At 34.6% G+C, this 27,986-nt stretch overlaps 2 protein-coding genes across 6 annotated transcripts in view; both read left to right on the top strand.

The window, feature by feature from the left end:
- The first annotated feature begins 17 nt into the window (after positions 1–17).
- On the top strand, positions 18–27,550 carry RNPC3 (RNA binding region (RNP1, RRM) containing 3). Of its 5 annotated transcripts, none has more exons than XR_006962657.1 (17): positions 127–404; positions 2,082–2,129; positions 5,879–5,997; positions 7,214–7,297; positions 7,939–8,050; positions 9,620–9,688; positions 11,358–11,500; positions 14,910–15,032; positions 16,064–16,215; positions 19,662–19,823; positions 21,110–21,204; positions 21,293–21,351; positions 23,748–23,880; positions 24,794–24,865; positions 25,890–25,933; positions 26,620–26,698; positions 27,476–27,550. XR_006962657.1 is itself a non-coding variant. In XM_047083023.1 (16 exons), exons 2-15 carry the CDS (start codon positions 210–212, stop codon positions 24,851–24,853), a joined length of 1,554 nt encoding a protein of 517 aa, XP_046938979.1. In that variant the 5' UTR covers positions 18–78; positions 196–209; the 3' UTR covers positions 24,854–24,865; positions 25,890–25,952. The 5 variants fall into 5 exon arrangements, 3 of the variants coding, with proteins under 3 accessions (XP_046938979.1, XP_046938981.1, XP_046938980.1); XR_006962658.1 differs by having other exon boundaries at positions 25,890–25,948; XM_047083023.1 differs by lacking the exons at positions 26,620–26,698; positions 27,476–27,550 and adding an exon at positions 18–78 and having other exon boundaries at positions 196–404; positions 25,890–25,952.
- Positions 26,707–27,986, top strand: part of AMY2B (amylase alpha 2B) — a 43,845-nt gene continuing 42,565 nt past the window's right edge. Inside the window, exon 1 of the mRNA XM_047083026.1 lies at positions 26,707–27,550. The gene's annotated coding sequence lies outside the window, so the exon portion shown is untranslated. The remainder of the gene's footprint in view (positions 27,551–27,986) is intronic.

Genomic DNA, 27,986 nt, shown 5'->3' with positions numbered 1-27,986 from the left:
CTTCATTTTTAGAAACCGGTTTCCGAAGAGACATCCGTCGCGGATGCAAGTCTCGCGAGAAAGTGACCCTCTATCGCGGTATTTCTCTGTTTCCAGAATCCTTAGCGCGAGGCGGAAAAATACTCATTTATCCCCAGCTTCTGTTGATTAGCTCATTTTCACTGCGGCCTCTTCTCTTCGCTTTCCGTATTGCAGTTTCTCTGAGGGAAATGGCGGCTCCCGAGCAGCCTCTACCGCCGATGGCAAGAGGGTGTCAGAACTCTGCTTCACTCTCTCCGTCACGGGGCGACCGAACCCTTCTTGTGAGGCACCTGCCAGCCGAGCTGACTGCTGAAGAGAAAGAGGATTTGCTGAAATATTTCGGGGCGCAGTCGGTGCGCGTCCTGTCAGATAAGGGACGACTGGTAAGGGCGCTCCTGTCCCAAGCCGCCGGGGAAGGCCCTTGACTCGGGGAGGGGGAAGCTTTGACAGAAGGAAGACAGAAAAGAGTGGGAAAATGCGCTTGTGTAGTGAGGGCGTGTCTATCTTTCCTCTTTAATGTCCAGACGTCTTGCGTACCATGTGAAGTTTTAGTTGGCTTGAGCCTGCATTAGTCACAGCGCCGCCGAGAAGGGCAAGGCAGAAGAGTGGCTTATGTTCCCTTTTCTGATCCATCCGGGGAATCTCAAAACTCCTCTGAATTTGACAGCATTTCTTTTAGACTCAGTACTCAAATATAAAGTACAAAGGACTTTGCAAAAATGTTGGTTCACGTATATGCCACTGTGAAGATATTCATTAAAATAGAGGAGAGACTACAATAGTAACTTCAGTAAGCCAGTTACAGAATTTCTACTAGGTTTTTTACGAAGAAATTATTCATAAAATCTTTTTCTAAAGTAAAGTGAAAAAAATAAAAAGGGGCACCTGGGTGGGTCAGTGGTTGAGCCTTCATTTCTTGATTTCGGTCAGATCGTGTTCCGTGGGAGGTGAGATGGAGTTCCTCTCCGGCTACCCGCAGAGCTTGGACCCCGCTTAGGATTCTCTCTCTCTCCCTCGCCCCTCTGCCCCGCTCATGCTCGCTTGCTCGCTCGCTCTCTCTCTCTCTCTCTCTCTCTCTCTAAAATAAAATAAAAATAAAATAAAAATTTATTTCTGACGGAATCTTTGGGGAACAATATTTTGAGACTGCAGGAATTTACTCAATAACTTCATTTGCTTTTATACCTGAAGATGTTTTAGATGGGTTTCTCTCCATTAAAATAGTACGGTGATGTTAAGTTTCTGCAAGATGGTCTATGATGCAGCGAAATCAGTGGTTTTAGTCTCCTCTGGTGATTCTAATATGCAGCCAGGGTTAAGAAGTACTGAGAAGAACGACCAGTTTTGATCAAAGTGTCATGTATACCAGCAAGTACAAGTATTCTGTGTTATTTAGTTTAAATACACTCTGATTAGGTCATGTTGGATCAGATCTGACAAAATTAGAATGTGTGATATAATATAAGCAACTCTTGACAACAACTCTTTCACAGCATAAGGATTCATTTACTTTTGACTTATGTTTTTTTCTGATGGTTTTTAAACTATTTACAGTTTATATTGAAAAATAGACTTCTCCCATTGAACCCTTATTACAAGGATAAATTACAAAGGAAACATGCACTTAATGATTTTCTGTTGGTAAACATTTTTAAACTTCGCATTTATCTTATAGAGGAAAGTTTTTAAGATCTTCATATATATTATAAATTGCAGATATTTGTATATTGAGATAGTTTAAGAGTTGTCCTGTGTATAGTAGGGGTTTTTAAACTTCTGGTCTATTGAACTATTTAAAAGCATGTGTAAAACATACTGTATATGTGTGTACACCTTCGTATTTAAAAGGCTACATAATTGTCATCTCAAGGAACTCTGAAGCAAAAAAGATTCAGAACCACTGTACTGAAATTAATTATCAGTTAAAACAATCTTGATTTTCTATCCTTTTCCATGACTTTATTAATTTTTGAAATCACTGTCAACTGGTGAAGTATCAGACTTCCTTATGGAAGACTGAAATTATGTTACAAATAATTTGTACCTTAATTATTTTTCAGAAACATACAGCTTTTGCTACTTTTCCTAGTGAAAAAGCAGCTATAAAGGTATGACTTTTTTATTTTTTTTTTTTTTTACTATTAAAGTTGTCAGCAATTTCCTATTAACTTATCTTTGTTCAAAAATGAAATGTGATGTTAAACCACAGTTTTCAAAAGCAAAAGGGTCTGTATTTCAAGAGTTTTCCTCATAGACTGCATTTGGTTTATCAGTTGGCAAATCTTCTCCAATGTTTAGGTATTTGGAAATTATTCTAGATTCACTGGAGGGGCACCTGAGTAGCTCAGTCAGTTAAGCATTGGACTCAGGTCATGATCTTGCAGTTCGGGGGTTTGAGCCCTGTCAGGCTGACAGCTTGGAGCCGGGAGTCTGCTTCAGATTTTGTGTCTCCCTCTCTCTCTCACAATAAGTAAATAAATAAATAAATAAATAAACAAACAAACATAGATTAACTGGAAAGCAAATTAAGATTGAATTGTAATTTCATATGTAATTAAAAATAAATTCTAAAGGATGCAAAGATTGATAACTCTCTTTAACTGCAAGGTAAGATGTTTTAAGTATTAAAGGGAAAATACATGTATTTTAAAAATCCTAGGGATGCATTCACAAAGAAGTTGACCTTTGAGGTAGACCTTTAAATGATTAGTTGGATTTTAAGAAGAAAACAAAGGGAGATGGGCCCTTTCAGGTTGGGTGAACACTAAGTGAAGCTGTCAAACATGGAAAGTTGTAAGTAGAGCAAGAATTAAGGGTTGAAATGGAAATAGGACTTGGAAAATAGGTTGAGATCTAAATTTGGGTGGGAGGGAGGGACTGAATTTTGTTTAGTAGATATTAAGGCACTGGTAGTTTTGAGCTGGCCAATAATATAGTCAGATCTGTGAAAATATCTGGTAGAGTTCATGTAATGGATTAGATGGGGAAAAACTAAAGGTAGGAAGACCAAATGGAAAGCCAAGACAAGAGAAGTGTTATAATGGGCAAGGCAAGATAAAAGGTCTGAGTAAATCAATAAGAAGACAAAGGAAGAAGTAGGTATACACTTGGTAGAGATTGAGTTTGTAGGTCTTGTGATTCCTATACATAATTAGGTTTGAGATTTTTGGGCTGAGGTATTAGGTTATTACATTAGCTGACATTAAGGGCAGGGTTTAAAAGATACTTGCAAAGGTAGATAATGAATTCAAATGCTATCTGTTAACTTTGAGGAGTCAGTGAGCTACTTCTGTGGAAATATTTTTAATACAGTTAAAAATATGGCTTTAGAGCTGAGACAAGCTCAAAATGGAGTTTTTTGAATCAGGTGAATGGGTATGGTTGCCCAAGGAAGACAGACCAGCAAAGGAGAATGAGAAGAAGAAGTTGAAAATGAAGTAGAACTACAAAGTAAGTAGCTGAGAGAGGTGGGGGAAATTAGCTAACATTAAAAATGAAAAACCATATATCCTTAAAGAGAATATGTATGACATCCATTTTGCGAGGAAGAAAATAATAATAAAGATTTATGTTCTCATTGAGGCTCACATTCTCTAAAGGGGAGGCAGATTATAAATAATAAACATAATTGTTTAATATTTTAGAAAATGATAAATGCTATGGAATACAAAGGAAAAGGAAATAGGATCAAGAGTGCTAGATGGGAATGGTTAAGTTGCTGTTGAGGTGATAAGGGTCATATTTGAGTAACGATTTGAAGGAGGTGAAGGATGTTAGCTAAGAGAGTACCTGGGGAAAGTACATTCCAGTCAGAATAATGGCTGGAACGAGGGCTGTAGTATGGGAGAACGTCATGTTTAAGTAAGCGAAAGTGGCTGAAGCAGACAAAATGAGGGAGAAATAATTGGATTTGAGGTTAGAGAAGTAATAGAGGCCATATCATGTAGGTATTCTTTTTTTTTTTTTTAAAGTTTATTTAGAGAGTGAGCAAGAATAAGCAGGAAGGTACAGAGTGAGAGGGAGACAGAATCCCAAGCAGACTCTGTGCTGACAAAACTCACGAACCCTGAGATCATGACCTGAGCTGAAATCAAGAGTTGGACACCTAACCAACTAAACCACCCAGGCGACCCTCATTTAGGTATTCTAAGGATCCTAGATTTTACTCTGAGTAAATGGGGAACAATTGGAATATTTTCAGCAAAGCAGTAACATAATCTAACATATCTTTAAAAGGATCACCTTGGGTGTTGTGTTGAGAAGAGATGTAAAGCAGGGAAGAGTAGAAACAAGGGAATCTGTAAAAAGGTTATGGTGGCAGCTCAGAGATGATAGCTGTTTGGAGTGAGGTGATAGAAGTGGTTAGATGCTGGATATATTTTGAAGATGGAAACAAACAATTTCTTGATGTGGGAAGAAGTCTTACAGTTGATTCCAATATTTTTGACATAAGTGAGTAGAAGAATGGAGTTATACCAGCAACTGAAATGTGAAAAGTTCCAGATAGAAAATATTTGAGGGGATGAGGAGAGAGCATTAGTGGCTCAGTTTCTGAAGTGTGAGAAGTTTGAGATGTTTGTTTGACACCTAACAGGAGCCATCCTGTAGTTTGGATATGTTTTCTTGGACTTCAGGACAGGTTTGCACTGAGGTTATGAATTGGGGAATTTTAAGCATAGTGATGGAATTTAAATTTAGGATGCTGATTAGATCACCAAGATAGTAGCTGGAAAGAGGGCCCATAATAGAATTCTGGCGTATGCCAACGTTTAGAATTTGAGAAGGCACAAGCCAAGAGATTAAGCAGTAGAAACCAGTGAGCTAGGAAGCAAACAGCAGGAAAGTATGTTTTGACACCAAGTGAAGAACATGTATCAAGGAGGGCGTGATCAACTGTGTTAAATGCAATAAGATGATGATTGAAAGTAGACCATTGGCTTGGCAGTACAGAATTTGTTGTCTTTGCTAAGCAGTGCCAGTGGACTGAGTTGGCGACTGGATGGGAGCAAAGGAATTCTAGGTAAAGGGCTTAGGTAATTCTTAAGGAGTTTTACTGCAACAGTAATTAAAGGAGGGGAGAAGAGCAAAGTGGGATCAATGGATGAAGGAAAACAAATTAGGATGGGAGAAATAGAAGCATATTTGTGTGCTAATATGGATGATTTAGTAGAGGACAGAAAATTAAAGAACACTTCCCATACAGTTTCAGGAAGCAGAAGAGAGACTCTTGAGTAGATGAGAGGGTGGGATTTAGTATACAAGTCCAGCAACTGGATTGAGATTAAAAACATGACTAGTTAATACATTATAGCAGAAGATAGAATATGTAGATGCATATGCTGGTAGATGGGAGTTATAGTGGGAATCTGAAGTTCTCATATAGTTGTTTCAGTTTTCCCAAAGTAGGAAGCAAAGTCCTAGGGTAAAGAATGGGAAAGGAATGTTGTGAGGGTTGAGGAGCCAGGAGAAAGTACAAAATAGTCTTAGAAATTAGTAGAAAAAATGAACTAAAAATGAGATATGTATGGCATCATTAAGTTCCACTCCAGATTTGTGGTTGTGGTCATGAATTTAAAGTGAGTCCAGGCTGATTGTGTTTGTTTTTTTAACCTTTTCAGTTGCCTAGGTATAGGCAGATTTGGATTTCAGCAGATTTTAGTTTTGGTAAGTGATAGGAAGCAGTCCCTTAATAAACGACAAAGGCCAACCAGCCTGACATTAGAAATGGGTAAGAAATAGCCAAGGAAATATTAACAGCATTAACAAAGAACATGTGTAAGTTATTATATAGATGTTCTCTAACAAATAATTTTTGGTGGAATTATAAAATATTTTACTCTTGCTTTTCCAACTGAAGGCATTGACAAGACTTCATCAGCTAAAACTTTTGGGTCATACTTTAGTTGTTGAATTTGCAAAAGAACAAGATCGAGTTCATTCCCCATGTCCCTCTTCAGACACTGAAAAAAAGAAAAGGTATGTAGATAGGTTTTCCTAAAATTTTAAAGTGTTTTTAATCAATTGTGTTTCTATTGGGTTGTCTTCAGACCAGCAAGTAAATGATTTCAGATAATAAATGATACATCTCTTGAATCTAGTGTATTATATTTATGTTTGTTCTTAATTGTGCATTAGGAATCTTGAGTGTTGATTTAATATTAAGAATTTAATCAGTGTGAAGTGAGAAGAGGGTAGGGTGAAAAGTAATCAATTTTAAGTGGAGGAAAAGTAATCAATTTTAAGTGGAGGAATATAACTAGACTTCAATTTTAAGTGGAGGAATAAAACTAGTATAAGTCCTTGTATTACAGATAGCAGGGTGTCATGAAAAGGCATGGCCTTTGAAATCAAAGACTTTTATTTAGTTCCCAACTGTAACTCTTTGTAGTTATAAAACTTATAAATTTGCTTTGCACTAGTGGTTCTCAGAGTACTCCCTGGACCGGCTGCATCATCTGCACCCCAGATTCTTGGGGTGCCTGGGTGGCTCAGTTGGTTAAGCATCCACCCAGCTCTTGATTTCAGATCAGGTCATGATCTCACTATTCCTGAAATTGAGCCCTGTGTTTATTATCTGTCAACACAGAGCCTGGCTGGGATTCTCTGTCTCCCTCTCTCTGCCACTCCTCTGCTCACTCTCGCTCTCTCTCTCTCTCTCAAAATAAATAAATAAACATGAATGAAAAAAGAAATACAGATTCTTGGGCCTTACCCTAGTCCTACTGAATTTGAAATTTGGTGGGGGGAAGGGTAGGAAGGGGAAGATAAAGCCCAGCAGTCTGAATTGTAACAAACTCTTTAAGTGATACTGATACATGTTAAGAAATTTGAGTATCACTATTGTATACCGTGTGAACTCCAGGGGTATTTTTTTTTGCTTTTTGTTGTTGTTTTTTTGTCTGTTTTGTCAATGAGATTTGTCATACCATCTTCATAGGGTTTCATTGAAGAGTAAAAAGACTAAATGAAAATGTGTGCCTTGTATAATGTCTAGGATAGAGAAGGACGTTTACTAATGTTGATTACTATTTACCTTTCTTTTGCTATTTGAGAAATGGTTGGAAGTTTTATTTATTATGGAACTATTTTCGTAATACAGTACCATGTTTGAAAAGGTAATATGTCTTTTCTGTATGCAGTTTTTTTACTCTATTTCTAAAGATAAGATCAACTTTGATTCTGTATTTTTTAGATCTGATGATCCTGTGGAAGATGATAAAGAAAAGAAAGAACTTGGTTGTTTAACCATAGAAAATGGGATTGCACCAAACCATGGGTTAGTATTTTTTGTTAGTGTCTTGTTGTTTTTTTCAGTTTTGTCATTCAGAGTGTGTGTGTGTGTGTGCACACGTGTGCGTGCCTGTATTGCAAATAAGATGTTCCACAGGATATTTTATTATCTGTCATGTATATTTTTAACATGTTGATTGAACATTTTCAGCAGTTAGAGTTTGTCACTGAATTTGGGACCATTAAAATGTTAAGAGCTATAAGGGCACCTGGGTGGCTCAGTTAAGCATCCGACTTTGGCTTAGGTCATGATCTCACAGCTCGTGAGTTAGAGCCTCGCGTCAGGCTCTGTGCTGATAGCTCAGAGCCTGGAGCCTTCTTCAGATTCTGTGTCTCCCTCTCTTTCTCTCTGCCCATCCCCTTCTCACACTCTTTCTCTCTCTCTTAAAAATAAATGAACATAAAAAAAAAATGTTCAGAGCTACAAGATAAGCTCTGGTAAGAAATACCTTTTTTTTAGTGCAGTCAGAAAGCAAGTTTCTTTTTAAATGTACTTATTTGGGATTATTAGGAACAAGGTAAATCTAAAAGTACTGAATTATGTGAGCAATTTTGTATGTTACCTAAAAGTGAGTTATTGATACGAAATTTACTAAAACATGATAAACATTTTAAATATTTTTTTAGGCTGACTTTTCCTCTGAATTCATGTCTCAAGTATATGTACCCACCACCTTCAAGCACAATCCTAGCAAACATAGTAAATGCTTTGGCAAGTGTGCCTAAGTTCTATGTACAGGTAAGTAGAATGAAACGTAACTTTCCTCAAAGTAAATGCTTAAATGACTTGATAAGTTATTCACCATGCTAATTTTTATACTTTTCATAATAGTGTTAATCAGACTAATTCCAACATGCAATGATATTATAGTAATTAAAGGTGTCTTAGTTTGGGTTGCTATAACTAAGTACTATAGACTCACTGGCTTATAAACAGAAAATTATTTCTCACAGTGATGGGGATTCGAACTCTGAGATTAGGGTGCCCGCAAGGTTGAGTTCTGGTAAGGGCCCTTTCCTGGGATGCAGGTGGCCGTTTTCTCTTTGGATCCTCACCTTGCTGAAAAAGGTGAGAGAGCTCTCTCGGGTCCGTTTTATGAGGGATACTAATCCCATTCATGGGAGTCTACCCTTATGACCTAATTACTTCCCAAAGGCCCTACCTTCTAAGACCATCCATCACACTGAGTGTTAGGATTCAGTATATGTATATGGGTGGAGGTTCAGTCCGTTGCAAAAGGTAATGAAGTGTTACTGGATTCAAATAGAAGTTTTTCTAAACTGTGGTATAAACATAGTAATATGCTTACTATTAATAATACTAATAAACACAATGTAATTTGGGAAATATAATTTCTGGTAATTTTTGTTACTTAAGCATACACCTTTAACATAGAGATTCTTTCTTAAAGAAAAAGGCATAGTAGACCCTTAAGCAAATGCTTGAAAGTATTGATAGTAGTAAGATACTTTGAGGTACAAAATGTACACGATATTTATTTTCTTTATTGTACCTTCTGTTTCATAATTCTACAATAATTAAGGGGAAAGACATAACATTTTGATAGCATTCACATTGCAAGAACATGACATTTTTAATAATGAGAATAATAGTATTTGTAGAATTGGCAAACATTTCAGGAAGGCTAATCTTCTGAGATATACCAGCACCTGGTATTATCCCTGTTCTGGGATAAGGCAAGAGGTGGCCAGCCTTTGCACTAAATCAGGAATGTTATTGCAAAGTTTTAAATTACATAAAATATAAGATGTGAGTTGAATCGGGTGCCTAGGTGGCCCAGTTGGTTAAGCATCCACCTTCGGCTCAGGTCATGATCTCACGGTTTGTGGGTTCAAGCCCCGCGTCGGGCTCTGTGCTGACAGCTCAGAGCCTGGAGCCTGCTTTGGATTCTGTGTCTCCTTCTCTCTCTGCCTCTCCCCCACTTGTGCTCTGTCTCTCTCTATCAAAAATAAATAAATGTAAAAAAAAAAAAAAAAAAGATGTGAGTTGAATCGTCATTTTATTATATGATTTTAAATGTGTTTCTGCTTTGGGCGCCTGGGTGGCGCAGTCGGTTAAGCGTCCGACTTCAGCCAGGTCACGATCTCGCAGTCCGTGAGTTCGAGCCCCGCGTCAGGCTCTGGGCTGATGGCTCGGAGCCTGGAGCCTGTTTCCGATTCTGTGTCTCCCTCTCTCTCTGCCCCTTGCCCGTTCATGCTCTGTCTCTCTCTGTCCCAAAAATAAGTAAAAAACGTTGAAAAAAAAATTAAAAAAAAAAAAAATAAATAAATGTGTTTCTGCTTTAAGGTTCTTCATCTTATGAATAAAATGAATTTGCCCACACCTTTTGGACCAATTACTGCGCGACCTCCCATGGTAAGAAATCTCTTAGAATTTTAAAGATTTACAACATCTCTTCTGAGGTGGGATTATTTAGGATAAAGTTCACAAATATTGTGCCAGTAACCTCTAATGTACATTGAAAATAAGGGACAAATACAAAGTTAATAGAACATTAGTCAAATGAACAATTAAAAGTGGAAAAAAGCCAGAACATGAAAGAGATGCATTTGGTAATAGAGGCCATCATTTCTGTGATATCTTTTTTTTTTTTTTTTTTTAACATTTTTTTAAATTAAGTAAGCTCTACATCGTGGGGCTTGGACTCATGCCCTTGAGATCTAGTCGCATGCTTGGGGTGCTTGGGTGTCTTAGTTAAGTGTCTGACTCTTCATCTCAGCTCAGGTCTTGATCTCTAAGACCATGAGTGTAAGTCCTGTGTTGGGCCCCATGCTAGGAGTGAAGCCTACTAACGAAAAAAACAAAAAAACAAAAAGAGTGGCATGCCTTACCTACTGAGCCAGCCATTGGCTCCCTAGAGGCCATCGTCTGCTGCCAGTGTTGTTGTTCAGTCCTCTGATCCAGAACGTTCTGCCATTTTATAAAATAATTACATTCAACAATTATGAAAATTTCCATTGTTTCTGGTTTTACTGCATATAGAACTTCATTTGCAAAAGACAAGAAATGTTGCTAATAATTTTTATTAGAATTTATTGTGCAAACCTATCAGTAATTTAGATCATCTGCTGTTGAATAATTCTAGTTTCTATTTTGGTGTTGTACTCTTAGTATTTGTTTACACAGTAGCATAGAGAAATTATTTTGAGTCCTAACATTTAAGTAGAACATTTGCTTTTCTACTATGTATTGCATATTGGCTACTTTTCTAATGTCTATACTATTAACCTTGATAATATTTTGTAATCCCAACATCTCAATGCCTGGCACATTACAGGATTATTAGTTAAGATTAGGCTAACTGTTGGGTGCATGGGGGCTCAGGTTAGTTGGTTAGGTGTCCAACTCTTGATTTTGGCTCAGGTCATGATCTTGTTGTTTGTGGGATTGAGCCCTGTATCAGGCTCTGTGCTGAGAGCGTGGAGCCTGCTTGGGATTCTCTCTCTCCCTCTGCCTCTCAGCCCCACAAGCTCACATGCACACTCTTTCTCTCTCTCAAAATAAAAAATAAACAAAAAAAGATTAGGCTAACTACTGTTAACATAAAACTCAAATCTTAGTCACTTAACACAGTGTAATTTATTTCTTATGCATGTTAAGTCCATCCCAAAATGGACAGAATGGTGGTGTACTCTACTGAATCATTCAAAAGACATAACTTCATTACGTGCATTCCCATATCAGTGAGGGTATTACCATACATCTTGCAGATCAAGAAGGAAGAGAGGATTATGGGTGGATTTTTTTTTTTTTTTTATGCTAGTATTTTGTTGGCTAAAACTGTTGTATGGTGAAATCTAACTGTAGGAGGTTTGGAAATTTAGTCCAGCTAGGTGCGAAGGAGGAAGAAACAAGTTTTGTGATCAATTAGCCATCTTCTGTAGCAGGTGTTACTCAATGTTGCATGTGTAAAAGAATATCGTGAGGGAAAGAGATCTGAGAATAATGTGTCTGGATGGAATAGTTTTTCTGTTCTATAAATATCATAGATTGCTGTAGTCTTTTTGTTTTTTCTTTTAATTAGTATGAAGACTATATGCCATTACATGCACCTCTTCCACCTGCATCTCCTCAGCCACCAGAGGAACCTCCTTTGCCAGATGAGGAGGAGGAATTATCAAGTAAAGAATCAGAATATGAAAGCAGTGATGATGAAGACCGACAGAGGTTTGTAATATCAAGTAAGATTTGTTTAGATTTGAAGAAACAGAATGATTCACTTGCTCTTATTAAATTTTGCCTGTAATTGTTCGTAATTTGGGGTGATTAGAATTTGTCCCCAACCCTCCAACTCTTGACCATGCATATTAGGTACAGATTAAGACCTGGGACTATATATTAAGACCTAAGGAAAATTTTTTGGATTATGAGTGATTTTTTTAGATTGACGATTATGATACTATAAAGTACAATTGATCCTCATTATTTGTGGATTGCTTATTTGTGAATGTGCCTACCTGCTAAAATTTATTTGTAACCCCAAAATCATTACTTATAGATAGGGCTTTTATGGTCTTTTGCCAATGTGGGCATGGTGCAATGATGAAAAATTTGAGTTGCTTGACGTGTGTATTCCCAGATGAGGTATAACAGGGTGACATTCTGCTCCCATACTGTTGACAGGTATCCTTTTCGTGGTCTATTTAATACTAATCTTTTCACATTTTTATGTTGTTTTTTGGTGATTTTGCTGTTTAAAGCGGTTTCCAACCATAGTGTTGTAGTTCTGTCTAATGTTTACAAGATCAAGGAGGCTGTGATGTGCCTGATGGAGAAAACACATTAGATAAACCTTGTTCAGGTTGGAGCTGTAGTGCTGTTGACTGTGAGTTCAGTGTTAATGAATCAACCATATTTAAAATAAGGTGCCCTTAAACCAGAAACACATAAAACAAGGTGTTTATAGATCAGTTGGTGAAATGTTAGAGAATAGGCTTGCAGGAAACTAATCCTGACTTTCCCCTAGGGGCATTGATTCATTCATTATTCACTAATTCTTTGTGGACACTTTTTTTGGCGGAGGGGACACTTTATAAAACATAACTCTCTCGAATAACAAGAATAAGAATAGATTGTATTCATATTTTTTCAGCTTATTCCATGAATTTTATTCACCTCTGACTATTTCCAGAGCATTTCTGAGGGATTTTATGCAAAGCCATTCATAGTTACTAATGCAGGTGAATTTATTGGTTGTTCTTGACAGCCTACATATATTTTATTTAAAGATTCTGGTGAAAAGCAGTAAGTTGTTAATAATGTCCAGGTGTATAATCCATAGCATAGCCTAGAATAGGAATTGCTAAACATTTTCTGTATAGGGCTAGAGAGTTCTGTTATAGTAGGAAAGTAGCCGTAGACAAACCTAAATGAGCAGATTTGGTTGTGTTCCAGCACAACTTTCTGTTTACAAAAACAGGTAGCTGGCTGAATTTGGTCCTAAGGCTGTTAATTGGCCAATCGCTCCTCCAGCAGACTAGTATGTGCACATGATGGGAATCTTTTTTTTTTTCTTGTTTTTTAAGATTATTTATTTATTTTTAAAGTTTAATTGTTTTGAGAGAGAAAGACCAAGTGTGGGAGGGGCAGAGAGAGAGAGAGAGGGAAAGAGAGAATCCCAGGCATGCTCCACACTTGAGTGTGGATCCTGACACGGGGCTTGAACTCAGGAACCGTGAGATCATGACTTGAGCCAAAATCAAGAGTTGGATGGTCAATCAACTGAACCATTCAGGCGCCCCTAAGATTTTTTATATTTAAGTAATCTCTACACCAAACGTGGAGCACACCAGCTGAGCCAGCCAGGTACCCCATAGGTTGAGAATCTTAGGTAACTGTACAGAAGTCAGATACAGGAATGGTTGACAGGAGTCAAAACCCAAGCAGAGAATCTAGGCAATAGTTACAAATAATCAGTAAGAATTTCACTATTAATTGAGTCAGTGTTCACTTAAGTAGTGGCTCAATATATATATTCTTTCAAGAGAAATAGTTAAAATCAAAGTGTAGGTGGAGCCAAAACTACATAAATGGGGTGACCAGAGTGTCTTCAATAGAGACATTTTAGGAAAGCTGACAGCTCTTGATAGACTATAACTTTAACTTGTTACTGAATAAAGAACAGCATAGAGTGTTGCCTTGTGTTAATTCTATAACCTCTGTAAATTTTACTTTCTTTGTAAAAATTATGCAAACTGGTGAAAACTCTGTTGTTTTACTTAGGTTTTCATTTAGGGATATAGTGAGGAATTCTCTAACAATTCATCTTGAGTAATGAGAATAAAGTCTTTGCATGAAACAGTCTCTGGTTTCTGCTTTTCCAGTATCTTCTGGAGATTAAAAAAAAAAAAAAAAGGAAAAACAAAAACCTGTACTGTTCATTCAGCAAATATTTGTTGATTACCTGCCTAACTTATGCCTGGCAGTGTTGTAGAGGCTTAGTGTACTTTGAGCAGTTTGTGAACAGAGGCATGTTTTTGTATTACTAGATTTATTCATAAAATTTTGGGTAAACTATGATTGTTAAGAGGCTTTATGTTTACATAGCATAAGCTTACATTTTTCCTCACTTAGATTTAAAGCTTATGTTAACGACTTAATTCTCTTTTCTTGAATTTTGCGTGCATGTTTATTTTGCTTCCAAATTTCACAAATGTAACTATAGATATAGAGCTATCTATGACTAGTGGTTTTTGAGCTTGTGCTCTGTGGAAACACCATGTCCGATCCTGTGGAAGATACAAAAAAGCCTAGACAAGATCTTTTCTAAATATTATTCACACTCACAATGAAGATAAACTAGATACAATGTATCAATTGTTACACCTTGATAGTTATTTATAAACTACTTCAGAGTATAGTACTGTATTTGAAAACATTGTTGTCAAGTAACTTATCTTGTTTGTGTAATGATTCATGTGCAACAATTATACACAAAATGCTTTAAAATAAAAATACTTCAGTTTAGGCTATCTTTAATTAGAAGAAAAGTCAGTCAATGAAAGAGAAAAGTTACATAAGTTGTTGTATTACTGTATCCTGTTTTAACTTTTTGGCATCAGGTGTAGTCATTTTATTTGAACAACTAATAATTTTTATACTAAAACATATCTTTTAGAGATAAATTGAAACTAAGTAAATTTCCAATTCCTTTAAAGTAAGATGAAAGTTGACCAAGGAAATTTAGAATATGAGCTTATTTTAAATTATTATCTTAATTGATGGCTTAGAAACTATACTTAATGGAGCCCTGGGTGGCTCAGTTTGTTGAGCGTCCGACTTCAGCTCAGGTCATGATCTCGCGGTTCATGAGTTTGAGCCCCACATTGAGTTCTGTGCTGACAGCATGGAGCCTGGAGCCTGCTTCAGATTCTGTGTCGCTCTCTCTCTGCCCTTCCCCCACTCGCACTCTGTCTCTTTCAAAAATAAACATTAAAAAAATTTTAAAAAACAGACTATACTTATTCTACATAAATCCTAATTTACTAGAATATGTCATTTATACTTATAGCTTAATTTATATTATATGCGCCTACATGAGGAATTTTTTGTTTTTATTTTTCTTTCCCTAATGTAGAATGACCAAACTAATGGAACTAGCAAATCTTCAGCCCAAAAGGCCAAAAACAATAAAGCAGCACCATGTTAGAAAAAAGCAAAAAATAAAGGATATGTTGAAAACACCATCTACTGCACACAGGTAATTTTGTTTTGGGTTATGAAATAAGCATTTTCTGTGTACTTTGTCTACTTGCTTAACTCATGTCATTTAAAAACAATTATGGCAGATATTTTACTTGCCTGTTTGCCATGGAATTCTATGCATTTTAATATCTTAGATAAAATTATCATTAATTGCAATTTTAGTTTTGTTTTGTTTTTTTTAGCTATTCTACAATATAATTTCCCTTGAACTTGTAAGTAACTTCATAGAGAGTTTGCTAAAAATCTTTTTTCCATTTGAAAGGAATGAGTCTTATTTTTTTAAAGTTTCATATTAAGTATAAATATGATGTATGTTTCTTACCTATGTATGTCTTGATACCACAGTCCCATGCTTTTAATCTCTATAGCAGCACAAATAACTAAAGATAAGTCATGTGAACCAAATTCAGTTTTCCAGTAGCCACATTAAAGGAGTAAAAAGATGCAGATGAAATTAATTTTGATAGTATATTTTATTTATCCCATAATATCCAAAATATTATTTTAGCTTATAATTAATATAAACAATTATTGACATTCAACATTTTTTTGTACAAAGTTGTTATATTCTTGTGTGTATTTTATATGCTTATATTTTAATTTGGAAAGCAATATTTCAAGTGCTCATTAGCCACATGTTTGGCTAGTGGCAATTCTGTTGGACAGTACAGCTTTATTGTACAGCATATAGAATACAGTACATAAACATGCATATATTAAACATAGAATGAACTTCTTTGTGTATTGGTAAATATCCTCAAGTTTGGAATCAGTAGTTCCCAAGTACTGTCTCTGTCATCTAATGAGTGATATCCCTTAATCTCAGTCTCCTTGTCTAACTAGGAATTTAATAATACTCATATTAGAAAATTTGTTAGGATTTATTGAAGTATTAAATGGAAGTTACTTTGTGTAATGCTTATAGTATTATGAGCACTTTATCATTGTTATGGTAAATATGAAATGAAGTTTTACTCAGGATTTTATTTGCAATTACAAAGTAATGCTGTCACTGTTTATAAACAGCAGTTTACATCCAGTGCTGTTACCTTCGGATGTATTTGACCAACCACAACCTGTAGGTAATAAGAAAATTGAATTTCATATATCTACTGACATGCCATCTGCATTTAAGAAAGATCTAGAAAAAGAACAAAATTGTGAAGAACAAAATTATGGTAAGCATATTCTAGTTCTTTATTTAATATGCTATGTAAAAATTCTTAATCTGCTTTTTGTGTTAGAATTAAATATTTGAAATATGCAGACTTCCTTAATATCATGAAATACTATCCATTTTGAACTTTTTCCTGTAATCAAAATTAGTGCTTAATGATGAGACCATCACTGTTGCCTTTTGCTAGTAATGAACTATGGGGTGAAATTTAGTCTGGTTTTTGCTGATGTTTACACTAAAAATACAATAGAAAAGTTTCTTCTGTTGACTTATGTTTTCATTGTTAGATGTGATGTTGTATTATTGATTAGGAAACAAGCTATGTGACTATTGTGTCTGTTGTAGATTTCATGTAAATTTTTTTTTTTTTTATCCAAAAGACATGGAAGATTATTTACTAAGATGGTGTTAAGTGTAAAGATTATTAACATTACAGATACTTTTTCTGCTTACTTTAGGCATTAATTTGATATTATAATAACATTCCTTTTATTTTTAATCTTGTTTTTTAATTTTGGAAATAATACGAGCTTATAGAAAATAAACATATAAAGTAACATTTTAAGAGTTAACACCTCAAACCCCACTGTGCCCTATCTTACTCCATAGAGACAGCCATTGTTAATAATGTAGAATATAGTTATTCTTCAGACCTTATCCTACACATGTGTAAACACGTTTTCTTTTTTTTTTAAATGGGCATCATGTTTTATGTATTTGCCATTCACTTAATATTGACTTATTGAAAGTGTAGAGCATAGCAGACTTTGTGCTTGGCACTAAAAGACAAGTTAGGCATCGTCTCTCACCTCTTGGAGTTTAAAATCTAGTGGGAGTGGCTTACTGTATTAGAACATAAAATATAAACCTTATTTTGTTTTATGGTTGCATAATACTACATAGTCTAGTTGCATTAATCTTTATTTTTATTTTTTTTTAATGTTTATATATTTTTGAGACAGGGAGAGAGAGAGAGAGAGATAGCATGAGTGAGGGAGGGGCAGAGAGAGACACACATAGAATCCGAAGCAGGCTCCAGGCTCTGAGCTGTCAGCACAGAGCCTGATGCAGGGCTTGAGCCCACGAACTGTGAGATCATGACCTGAGCCAAAGTTGGATGCTCAACTGACCAAGCCACCCAAGTGCCCTTCATCAATCTTTATTTAACCATGCTCTGTTGGTAGAAGTTGAGGTTGTTTCTGTTTACTATTTGAGAAACCACTGGAACATAAATTTTTGCACATGTGTTTTTGAGCACTTATGTGAATATATGATCATAGTTCCAATAACTGTTAGAAAGTGAGTGGAAAAACTGCTTTTAAGTCCTTTCTCATGGTTAGTGAGAAGGCATTACCTTTTTTTTCTTCATCGTTTTTTTTTTTTTTTTTTTTTTTTTTAAGAAAATGGTATGATGCCTCCATCTGTACTCTTTTCCTGGCCCTGCTGGCATTAGGGTTGGGCTTGTGTCAGCCATGTGACCATAATCTCCACCAGAGAGGCAGCATGTGCAGTACCCCGGCCCCAGGGCACAGTGCCCATCACAGAAGAGGAGATCATAAATATCGTGAGAAACAACCAAGATGATCCAAGTAAACTGCTTGGCCTGGTCTAAATGTCTAAATATTAGCTATTGTTGTTTAATAAATGAACAGTAGGTAGAGCACAGATAGCTCCTTTTTTGTTTATATATATATATACACACACATATATATACACACATATATATATACACATATATACACATATATATATATATATACATATATATGTTTATTTATTTATTTAGAGAGAGTGAGCCCAACCAGGGGAGGGACACAGAGAGAGAGGGAGAAAGAGAATCCCAAGCAGGTTCTTATGCCATCAGCGTAGAGCCCGATTCAAGACTCAAACCCACAAACTGAGATCATGATCTGAACCAAGATCAAGAGCCCAATGCTTAACTGACTGAGCCACCCAGACACCCCTATATTTTTCTTTTTGTATATTTTTCTTTCTTGTTTCATGTTAGTCACCCTTACATGCAATATTTTTAGTTTTTAAGTTTAATTTTCTCAAAGGTTTAGACCTGTATGAGAGGGTAATAGTCTTCCCATTCTACATCAGTGCAAGTAGTAATGTTGAAGTAATAGTAGAAGCAGTCTTAAAGTTTTTTTTTCTTATTGATGCTTTCAGGCCACAGGAGATCTGTTTGTACAACAATTTTTCAACATTACGTACAAACTTTTGTAATTCTAAATATGGCATATTCTTTGCACTATTTTCATAGCTTTTTAGTTTTTTGGTAGTATGACTAGAATTTTTCTAGTGAATGTTTAACCCTAACCCTATCCTTCCCATACCAGTTTAATTTTTGCTGAAGGTAAAATTCATGTTTTGTAAATGAAATCTTTAATGTTGCTATATAAAATTTAAAATTTGCCATGTTGGGGCACCTGGATAGGTCAGTTTGTTAAGTGTTAGACTTCAACAGTTCAGGTCATGACCTTGCAGTTTGTGAGTCCAAGCCCCACATTGGGCTTTGTGCTGATAGCTTAGAGCCTGGAGCCTGCTTCAGATTTCGTGTCTCCCTCTCTCTCTGCCCCTCCCTGCTTGTTTGTTCTTTCTCTCTCAAAAATAAATAAACATTCAAAAAATTTTTAAAAATTGCAGTGTTTTTGAATTTTCCTAGTCAGTAATCTCTTAAGTATGAGTACTTGTTTTTCTGTACTTCTTGTAGGATCCAAGAGTAGGATTGACTTTTTTTTTGGTGGGAGAGTGGGGAGAGGTTTAATGAAGTTTTTTTGGTAACTTCGAATGAAAGTGTCTTATGATTTCAGCAAATGTTCTGATCTTAATCTTTTAATAATCTTTGATGGTTGTTTTCTAATATTCTGATGTAGCATTATGAAGTCATCAAATGCATTGTATAATCTTGAATGACCACATGCCATTACAGAATGCCTTTGATAGTTATGTAATTTATTTAATGAATTGCAGATTTCTTTCATGTAATTATTCATAGTTCAGAGTGGGTGGGTTAAACAAAATACTGTTGACAACCCCTCCCCTCCAACACACATTTCTGCTTATCTTGCTCACCACATTTAATCAGATATCCCCTCTGGCACCTCGAACTAAATTCCTTGAAAATAAATTCATTTTCTTTCCACTTTGCAGGCTCTTACAAGTAGCAACACAAAGCAACCATTTGGCTGTTTAGCTTTTGTCTGTGTCTGTTTCATGTTACAGTGACAGAGTTTAATAGCCATGATAAAAACCATATGGTCTGCAAAGCCTAAAATATTTGCTATTTGAACATTTACAGAAAAAGTTTGCCTACAGAAAAGTTCTAAAGCATTGAGAAAAACACTACAGAGTTTTAGTGCCAGAAGATACCTTAAAATGGAAAACAAAACCTGTTTTGAAGGGAGGGAATTTTTAATTGCTGATGTTAACATTAACTTTTAGATTTACCTGCTACTGAAGATGATGCACCCAATGTAGGATTTGGAAAAATCTTCCCCAAACCTAATTTGAACATCACAGAGGAGATTAAAGAAGACTGTGATGAAATGCCATCAGAGTGTATTTCTAGAAGGGAGTTGGAAAAAGGCAGAATTTCTAGAGAAGGTAATTTTGTGAAATAAACCAGTGCTCATTCCATTTCTTTGATGCTTCAGAAACAACAAAACTTGTCATGTTCTTTACCATATTTAAGGCATATCCTTCAAAACATCTTTCCAGTTAATGTTTTTAATCACTTTTTTTTTATTTTTAATACCCATATTCGGTAGGGAGGAAAGTGTCTCTCAATACAGTGTTTTCAGTCTATATATAATTGGAAAAAATTTTTGTTTTCATTCCTAAAACTTTCATATGACATTTAAAAAAATCAAGTGGCCCATAATTTGTAGTTCTATATTCCAAATGCAGTAGATATATCATCACAATATTGTGTCTGAGATGCATGCAAAGCAGTTGTTTGTTTTAAAAAAAAAGTTTCAATTTTGTAGTGATTAAAGTCTGTGTTTATGGATTTTATTTCCTAACATGATAGTTTTTTATTTCTAAAGAATTTTTCCTGTTTTACTACATTTTAGGAAATTAGGGGTTTTAATTGACATGTAGCATGTTATAATTTTTTCCATAATAATGGGAAATAACCCTCCAACTAGCATTTTTGCATAGAATGTCAGTTGTTAGGAACTGATAATTGACACTTAATAGGAGTAACTGTATAGGGATTCAGAAGCCACAGTTTGTACGAAATACTTGATTATCAGGTTTGACTAAATTAATACTTACATTTGACTGTGTTTGTGCCTGGTGGTTTGGGAAATTGACTTTAAGCAAAACAGTGACACAAATGGTTGATAACATTAAATTGCTTCAGTCTTTTTAATAAAGTAACATCATAAAGGAGCCTCAATAATAGATATTTTATTGGATAAGTTTTGGTTATTCTGGATGCCTGAAATTCTTTTTTTTTTTTTTTATGTTGATTTATTTTTGAGAGACAGAGAGAGATAGAGCATGAGTGGGGGGAGGGGCAGAGAGGGAGGAAGACCCAGAATCTGAAGCAGGCTCCAGGCTCAAAGCTGTCAGCATAGAGCCCCACATGGGGCTCGAACTCACAAACTGTGAGATCATGACCTGAGCCAAAGTCACATGCTTAACTGACTGAGCCACCCAGTGCCCCTAGATGCCTTAAGTTCTTAAATTTATTTTCATATTATCAACTCATATTTTTAGTGGGTATTTTTGTTAATAATACTGCTATTAATGGCTGTAGTTTTGACAATTTCATATGCTTTTTTCATCTATTTAACATTTGTATTTGTTATTATGGTTTTTCTTTGAAAATAATTAATGAAAAAATACTAATTTTATATTGTTTTGTTTTCCTTTTAAATAAGAAATGGAAACACTTTCAGTTTTCAGAAGTTACGAACCTGGTGAACCAAACTGTAGAATTTACGTAAAGAATTTAGCTAAACATGTTCAAGAAAAGGTAAGTTGAAATTTATAAATTGGCTTTTTATTTTACCTTTTTTTTCCCCTGAACCTTCTTATTTTTCTTTTTCTTATTAAAATTCTAGGACCTTAAGTTTATTTTTGGGAGATACGTTGACTTTTCTTCAGAAACACAACGGATAATGTAAGTGGAAGCATATTCTTAAATTTTTTTATTTTATCTGTTACAAATTAACCCCTTTTTATCCCAGCATTTTCCCTGTTGCATAAGTTTTAGATATCTAAAGCAGTAGTCAGCAAACTTCTTTGTAAATGGGCAGGTAGCAGACATTTTCTATTTTTAATTTATTACAGGCCATAAAGTGTCTGTTGGAGCTACTCAGTTCTACTTTTGTAGTATGAAAGCAGGTATAAACAATACATAAACTATTATTTATGGCTGAGTTCCAATAAAACTTTATTTATACAAGTAGCATAAATTCCAGTGTTAGTCCCCAGTTGTAAAGCAGTGGTTCTCAAACTTTACCCTGAGTGAAAATCACCTGGAGAGCTTGGTAAAAACAGTTTCTTCAGCCCATCTGGGTTGAGGTAAGACCCATGAATTTGTATTTCTAAAAAGCTCATGGATGATGCCAAAGCTGCTGGTCCAAAGACTACACTTTGGAAACTACTGCTTTAATAACTCATGCAGGAATATATAGCAGTCAGGCCTAATTTTCAGATTCTTAACATTGGTAGTAACTTCCCTTCTTTTAATTAGTCTGCATTAAGCAAGTCTCCCACTTTTTGTGAGAGCAAAAGAAATAGATGTGATTTGTAAATGAGTTAAAAGCTAATGTTTAGAGTTAGAATATCATTCTTTAAAATGCCATCATTAGTTAACTCAAGTATTTAAGACCCTCAACCACATAAATTAGAAGTAGGGAAAAGTAGAAAAGGAAAAGAGAGAGACTTGAGTAGAGGTAAAAGAGTGGAGATAAAAGAGTAACTGGAACTAGTTAGTCTTGTTTTAATCTTTTAAAGTCTGTCTGGCTTGTTTATACTTGTCAGTGGCAAATATCTCTTCTTATACTATACCAATAGTTTCTGTTGCTAGGCATGCAAAATACTGGTCCTTTTTCTTGTTTCTACTTTTGAATCATTATAAGAAACAGAAGAATATATGTATGAAATGTTTAGTGTACATAAATACATATGTGTGTGTGTGTCTATCCATTTCCTCTGTTTTTTTGTATTGCTGCATTTAGAATTTGAGAGGAAAGATAATTCTATATGGAGAAAGCTGTATACGTCAAAATGATCAATTAATTGTTTTCCATGGGACTCGTCATGTGAATTAAAAAAAAATCACTGCATTTTTAAAATGCTTTGTATGGACTATCACAGTTGTAGGCAGTACTTTAGTTGTAAATTACAGTTCGGTTTTTCCGATTTTCTAATACAGTTTTCCAAAAAATGTTGAAAAATGAATATGCTATAAAATAATAGAACACTACACTTAGAATAAAAAAAATCTGGTATCTGTTTTACTCTAACTTTATCTGTATGACCTTGAAGAAGTCACTCTTTCTCTGTAGGCGTCACTTGTAAAAATGATTTTGACTAGATAATAAAGTCTGTTTCTACTTTGAAATTCTATGTTACTTTTCTGTGGTACCTCTCAGCCTTTCTGTTCTTGGTTATGTAGTTTTTTTTTTTGTCACTTGGGTAGTTAGTATTGAGTTGGCTGTATGAAATTTTTTTTTTGTTTTTTTTTTGTTTTTTTTTTTTTTAAATTTTTTTTTTTTCAACGTTTATTTATTTTTGGGACAGAGAGAGACAGAGCATGAATGGGGGAGGGGCAGAGAGAGAGGGAGACACAGAATCGGAAACAGGCTCCAGGCTCCGAGCCATCAGCCCAGAGCCCGACGCGGGGCTCGAACTCACGGACCGCGAGATCGTGACCTGGCTGAAGTCGGACGCTTCACCGACTGCGCCACCCAGGCGCCCCTGAAATTTTTTAAAAATAGAGCTACAAAATAAAAATTTAAATTTGTTTTCATAGTTTCTAGCAATATAATTTTTAAACTATGTAAATACAGCATGGCAGAGTATCTCTTTGACAAGCACATGTTGGGAAACAGTGATAATGAGAGCTAAGCCTTAGGCTGTCTTCCCATCGCCACATGGGTGACTTCCCTGGTCACCGAGGCAGTGCATGTATGTTGGGGTGACATTTTCCCTTTTCTATAAGTTGTACCAAAACATCTACTTAACTTCCTTCATTTGTAACATTCCTTCAAACAAAGTAATTTGGTACCCCCAAAAAATAAATAAAAATAAACTACCTAAATACATTTAACATAGCTTTAAAAAGCTAGATATAAGCACATTATCAAACTTATATTACGTAGAATCAATTTTAGAACAGAATACAAAACATAATTTTAAGAAGTCTTGAGTAATGTTCTAATCAGACACTGTAGTCATTTATACTTTGAAATGGAAAAAATTTTAGATGTTTGACACATTTCTATTCCCCTCATCAAAATTGTTTGACATTCTTTAAATCAAAACCTCTTTTTCTTCCTTGACTTCTAGGTTTGATATACGTTTGATGAAAGAAGGTCGCATGAAAGGACAAGCTTTCATTGGACTTCCAAATGAAAAAGCAGCAGCAAAAGCCTTAAAGGAAGCTAATGGATATGTTCTTTTTGGAAAACCTATGGTGGTTGTATCCTTTAAACAGTCTTTTCCAAAGACAATGTGTCTTTTAAGCAGAAGGGTATACTTGCAACTAATTTTTATGTTATTGTTAAGAAGTCTCAACACTTGGCATTCTAGCTCCAGATGCTCAGTTACAAACATACTTAGCTGAATCAGGTGGTTGTTTAGATTTTTATTGGAGAATAGAGGAACCTCAGCAGCATGGGGTTATTAAAATTTAGCCATGTTTAAACATTTCATTTCTACAGCTCAGTAGTACATTTTTATGCTAAGCTTAAAAGATTATCATATTCACAAATCCACTAGGAGTCATTTAAAAAAGATATGATTCACTGCAGTTTTACTGTTTTATTTTGTAATTCATATTTCTATTTGAAAATTTACCAAAATATATTATTGATTAAACATTCTGCTTTTAGTAGTTAATGCAGTTTGCAAGATAGAAATCAGAGGGATATATGTAGTGAAGGTCCAGGTGTAAAAAAATGACTATAAAGAAAAGGTAAATTTTTTACTTTTGCAAATCATGAGCAGCAGGTAGGCACTTAAAAAAATATTTGACAAATGTCTGAGAGTAGGAAGACAAGTATAAGAGATACATTTTAAAAACTGTACTTCTGGAGCGCCTGGGTGGCTCAGTCGGTTGAACATCCGACTTCGGCTCAGATCATGATCTTAAGGTTCATGGGTTCAAGCCCCACATCAGGCTTTGTGCTGACAGCTCAGAGCCTGGAACCTGTTTCGGATTCTGTGTCTCCTATCTGCTCCTCCCCAGCTCACGCTCTGCATCTCTCAAAAATAAATAAACATTAAAAAAATTTAAAAACTGTACTTCTACCCTATACTAGAATGTTCTTAATAATTATTTAGAGAGGATTACTGTCATGTTTGTGAAGGAAACCTTAATTTTTAAATATTAGCAATTTGCTCGATCTGCTAGACCAAAACAAGATTCTAAAGAAGGAAAAAGAAAGTGTTAAAAATTAATAAAGGTAAGTGTGGATATAACATAATAAAAGAACAAACTGTCTTGAGATAAAATTAAGGAAAGATAAAAGCCTGATAGTGATAAATTCAGGTATCTCCTAAGGTTTTTAAAGGATGTGAATCAATTGATCGATCCACCCATGTCTCTATCTCTCTGTGTCACTGTGCAGTTAATTCTCAGTGAATTTCAAAATTATAACTACCTTATGAATAAAGCCCATATGTATGTAAAAATTTAGTTTGGAGAATGAATTTATGAGAGAAATGAGTCTTTGTTAAATCTTTTTCTAACTAGAGGAAAGCAATGCTTCTTAAACTTTAATATGTACTATGGTATTCTGAAGGTCTGATAAAACAGTTTGCTAGGCTTCCCCTCACCCTCACCCATTTCCTAACTCAGTAGGTCTGGAGTAGGGGTCTTGGGTAGTCAGTCATCCCAGTTTTCCTGTGCTGAGACTGGGAAAGTGTCTACCAAGCCAAGACAAATTGGTCACTCTTAATGGGCCTAAGAATTTGCATTACTAATTATATATGTCACAGAACTATTTACATATTTTTTGAGGCAAGAAATTTTTTGCCTTTCCAATAAGTAATTTTAATGCGTACTTAAGTAATTTAATGATTAGAAGTGGTAGAATTAACCATTTTAAGCTTCAAAGTTTGTGTTACATTGTTTGATTTTAGGAAATCAAATGAGTAGAAATACATTCATTTTGTTTTATTTTAAATCTTCCTGCCTTTATAAACTGGAGGAACATGAAATAACTTGGTCAACTTCACTGGTGTTAAGCTAAAAAAAATATAATTAGGGAAAATTTTGCAAAATGTTTATTTCTTTTGTGAAATGCCATGATAATTTGAATTTTGTGAAGTATATATCCTGATGTAGTCAGAATTCTTACAAATACCTTAATGGACCAGTTAAAAATAAACAATTTTCAGTGTGTGTTTAAAAAAGTAATTTATTTGTAAATATAATGTGAAAACTGAGAAAAAAAAATTAAACTGCATTCTGCTGTTCTTCTTTAGAAGCATTCCTGCGTAAATACTGCTGTAATACTGTCATACAAAGTGTATCCTTTCTTGTTGTATCCTTTTTGGGGCAGTGTTTTTTGTTCTTCCTAGAAATGTTTTGTCACTTTCCCACTCATGGATTCAGAATAAGCAATAGTTTTTTATAATTTTATTCAAATGAGTTATTTTTAAAATTATCAACATTGATTGGACAAATCATTTATGTGGTGTTTTTTTTTGTTTTTTGGGAAGTTTTTTTGTTGTTTGTTTTTTTGTTTTGGGTTTTTTTTGTTGTTTTTGTTTTTTTGGTGTTTTTGCTTTGTTGCTGAATTTTCTATGCCGTTCTTGAGGTTATGTAATTTTTCCAGGGAAAGTTAGTGAATCAGGTCAACATATTTACTTGGAGAATGTATGCATTTGCTTTAACACAGAAATTAGTCTTGTTTCTTATATTTATGTATTTCCTAAACCTAATTCAGTAACATGCCTTCTGTTTTATGATGTATCTGGTTTAGGTGTTCTATATAATGTGTTGTAAATTTTGTTTGGGGAAAGGATTTTTTTCATTTAAAAAAGTACACATAATGAAAATTAAAATAACTGGATTTCCTTGTCAGTTCCAAATAAGAGGAGCAGGTTTTAATCTTGATCTCACATCTCAGGTTTTAATATTGATATGTCTTTTGACATAGATAGCAAGCAGAAGTATCTTTTTTCCTCTTTCTTTTTCTAAACAAAACAAAAGGAATAAGAAAAGAGGAACAGAGAGGAGAAGACATAATGTTGACTCAGGGTAGCACATTAAGTGAAAAGAAACAATACTGGTAGGTATACATAATAACAATGGTTTCCAGACTAGTTGGTGACCGGTATTACCCAAAACAGTGGTTTTTAATCCTGGCCACATTTTGGAATCACCTGAGAAACTTCAAAAATACTGATAAAGAAAAAAGAAAAAAAACCCTGAAAAATAACACTATTGCTTAGGTTTCTCTCCGTTTTGATTTAATTGGTCTGGAGTACAACATAGATACTGGAGTTTTTCAACCCTCCTAATGTGTGACCAAGGTTGAGAACCACTGAGGAAGGATTTTTACATATAAAGATTCCTGGGCTTTCTCCTAAAACTAATAAATCAGAATTTCTGTGAATGAGACCAAGAATCTAATTCGAAAAGGTTCCTTCAGTAGTTACAAGGGCTGACCAGTTTAGATACTACTTAGATTAAAATAGTTAGATGCCTAGCCATCCAACCTTCTACAAGTAGGAAAATCAAGAATTAGAGCCTCTACATTTCTTGCAAATTCTATTACTAGTACTATGAAAATAATTCAAAATTCTGTTAATAAATTATCACTCTAAGAGTACGAAAATTTGCAGATGTTGAAATTGCTATTTTTTAATAGAGACAGTTAAAATGTTTTATTTTCTAATGTTATAAATCCGTTTCCATATAAGCTGTTTATGTTGACAATCAAAAATTTGTAGTACTGACATGATTCACTAATTTTCTAAATATAAATGTTTTAGCTTTTAGTTATTTTAAAACAATTGAAATGTTTTATAATCATTATTTTTAATGAATTCTTACGGTGTTTTAGGTTCCTTTTGCTTCCATGTCTTCCAACTGCTTTCCAACTTTGAGGAGAAGAAATTGACACCTGGACTATGGAACTGTGCGTAACAGCTTTTAAAGTATATTTAAAAATTAAATCTATATGCATTTAAATCTGTTTATTGGGGATATATTACATGTATTTTAATCATCTTCCTCATATATAATAAATTATTTTCTTTCCAATAAATGTTCTTTATTTTTCTTTATGTTTAATACATTTGGAAAGTGTAATTTGATAATCACATAAAAAATTTTCCAGGTAAAAAAAATTTTTTTTCAGGTAATTTTATAATACTAAATAGAAATTTTCTTTTATGATTATGGATACAGCTCTTTTTTCATTCTTACCTGGATACCACTGCACTCACATACTTTTTTTTTTTTTTTTTTTTTTTTTTAATAATGTTACTGCTTATTTCTTGTAATTATTTTAGGAGTGGTTTGTTTGGCTATGAGTTTTGCTGTTTTTTGTTGTTGCTTGTTTTGTTTTAGTA

Source organism: Lynx rufus, unplaced genomic scaffold (genome assembly GCF_022079265.1).
Source record: "Lynx rufus isolate CCGP_SWC_20201006 ecotype Redwood Valley unplaced genomic scaffold, mLynRuf1.p SCAF_2, whole genome shotgun sequence".
Classification (NCBI taxonomy): domain Eukaryota; kingdom Metazoa; phylum Chordata; class Mammalia; order Carnivora; family Felidae; genus Lynx; species Lynx rufus.
The sequence above is the reverse complement of the archived record's forward strand: the minus strand, read 5'-3'. Positions and strand labels throughout refer to the sequence as shown.

Coding starts and splice junctions, on each gene's coding strand:
- RNPC3 (XM_047083024.1), top strand. CDS start 210: ATGGCGGCTCCCGAGCAGCCTCTACCGCCGATGGCAAGAGGGTGTCAG. Junction 405..2,081: donor TGTCAGATAAGGGACGACTG/GTAAGGGCGCTC, acceptor ATTATTTTTCAG/AAACATACAGCTTTTGCTAC. Junction 9,689..11,357: donor TTACTGCGCGACCTCCCATG/GTAAGAAATCTC, acceptor TCTTTTAATTAG/TATGAAGACTATATGCCATT.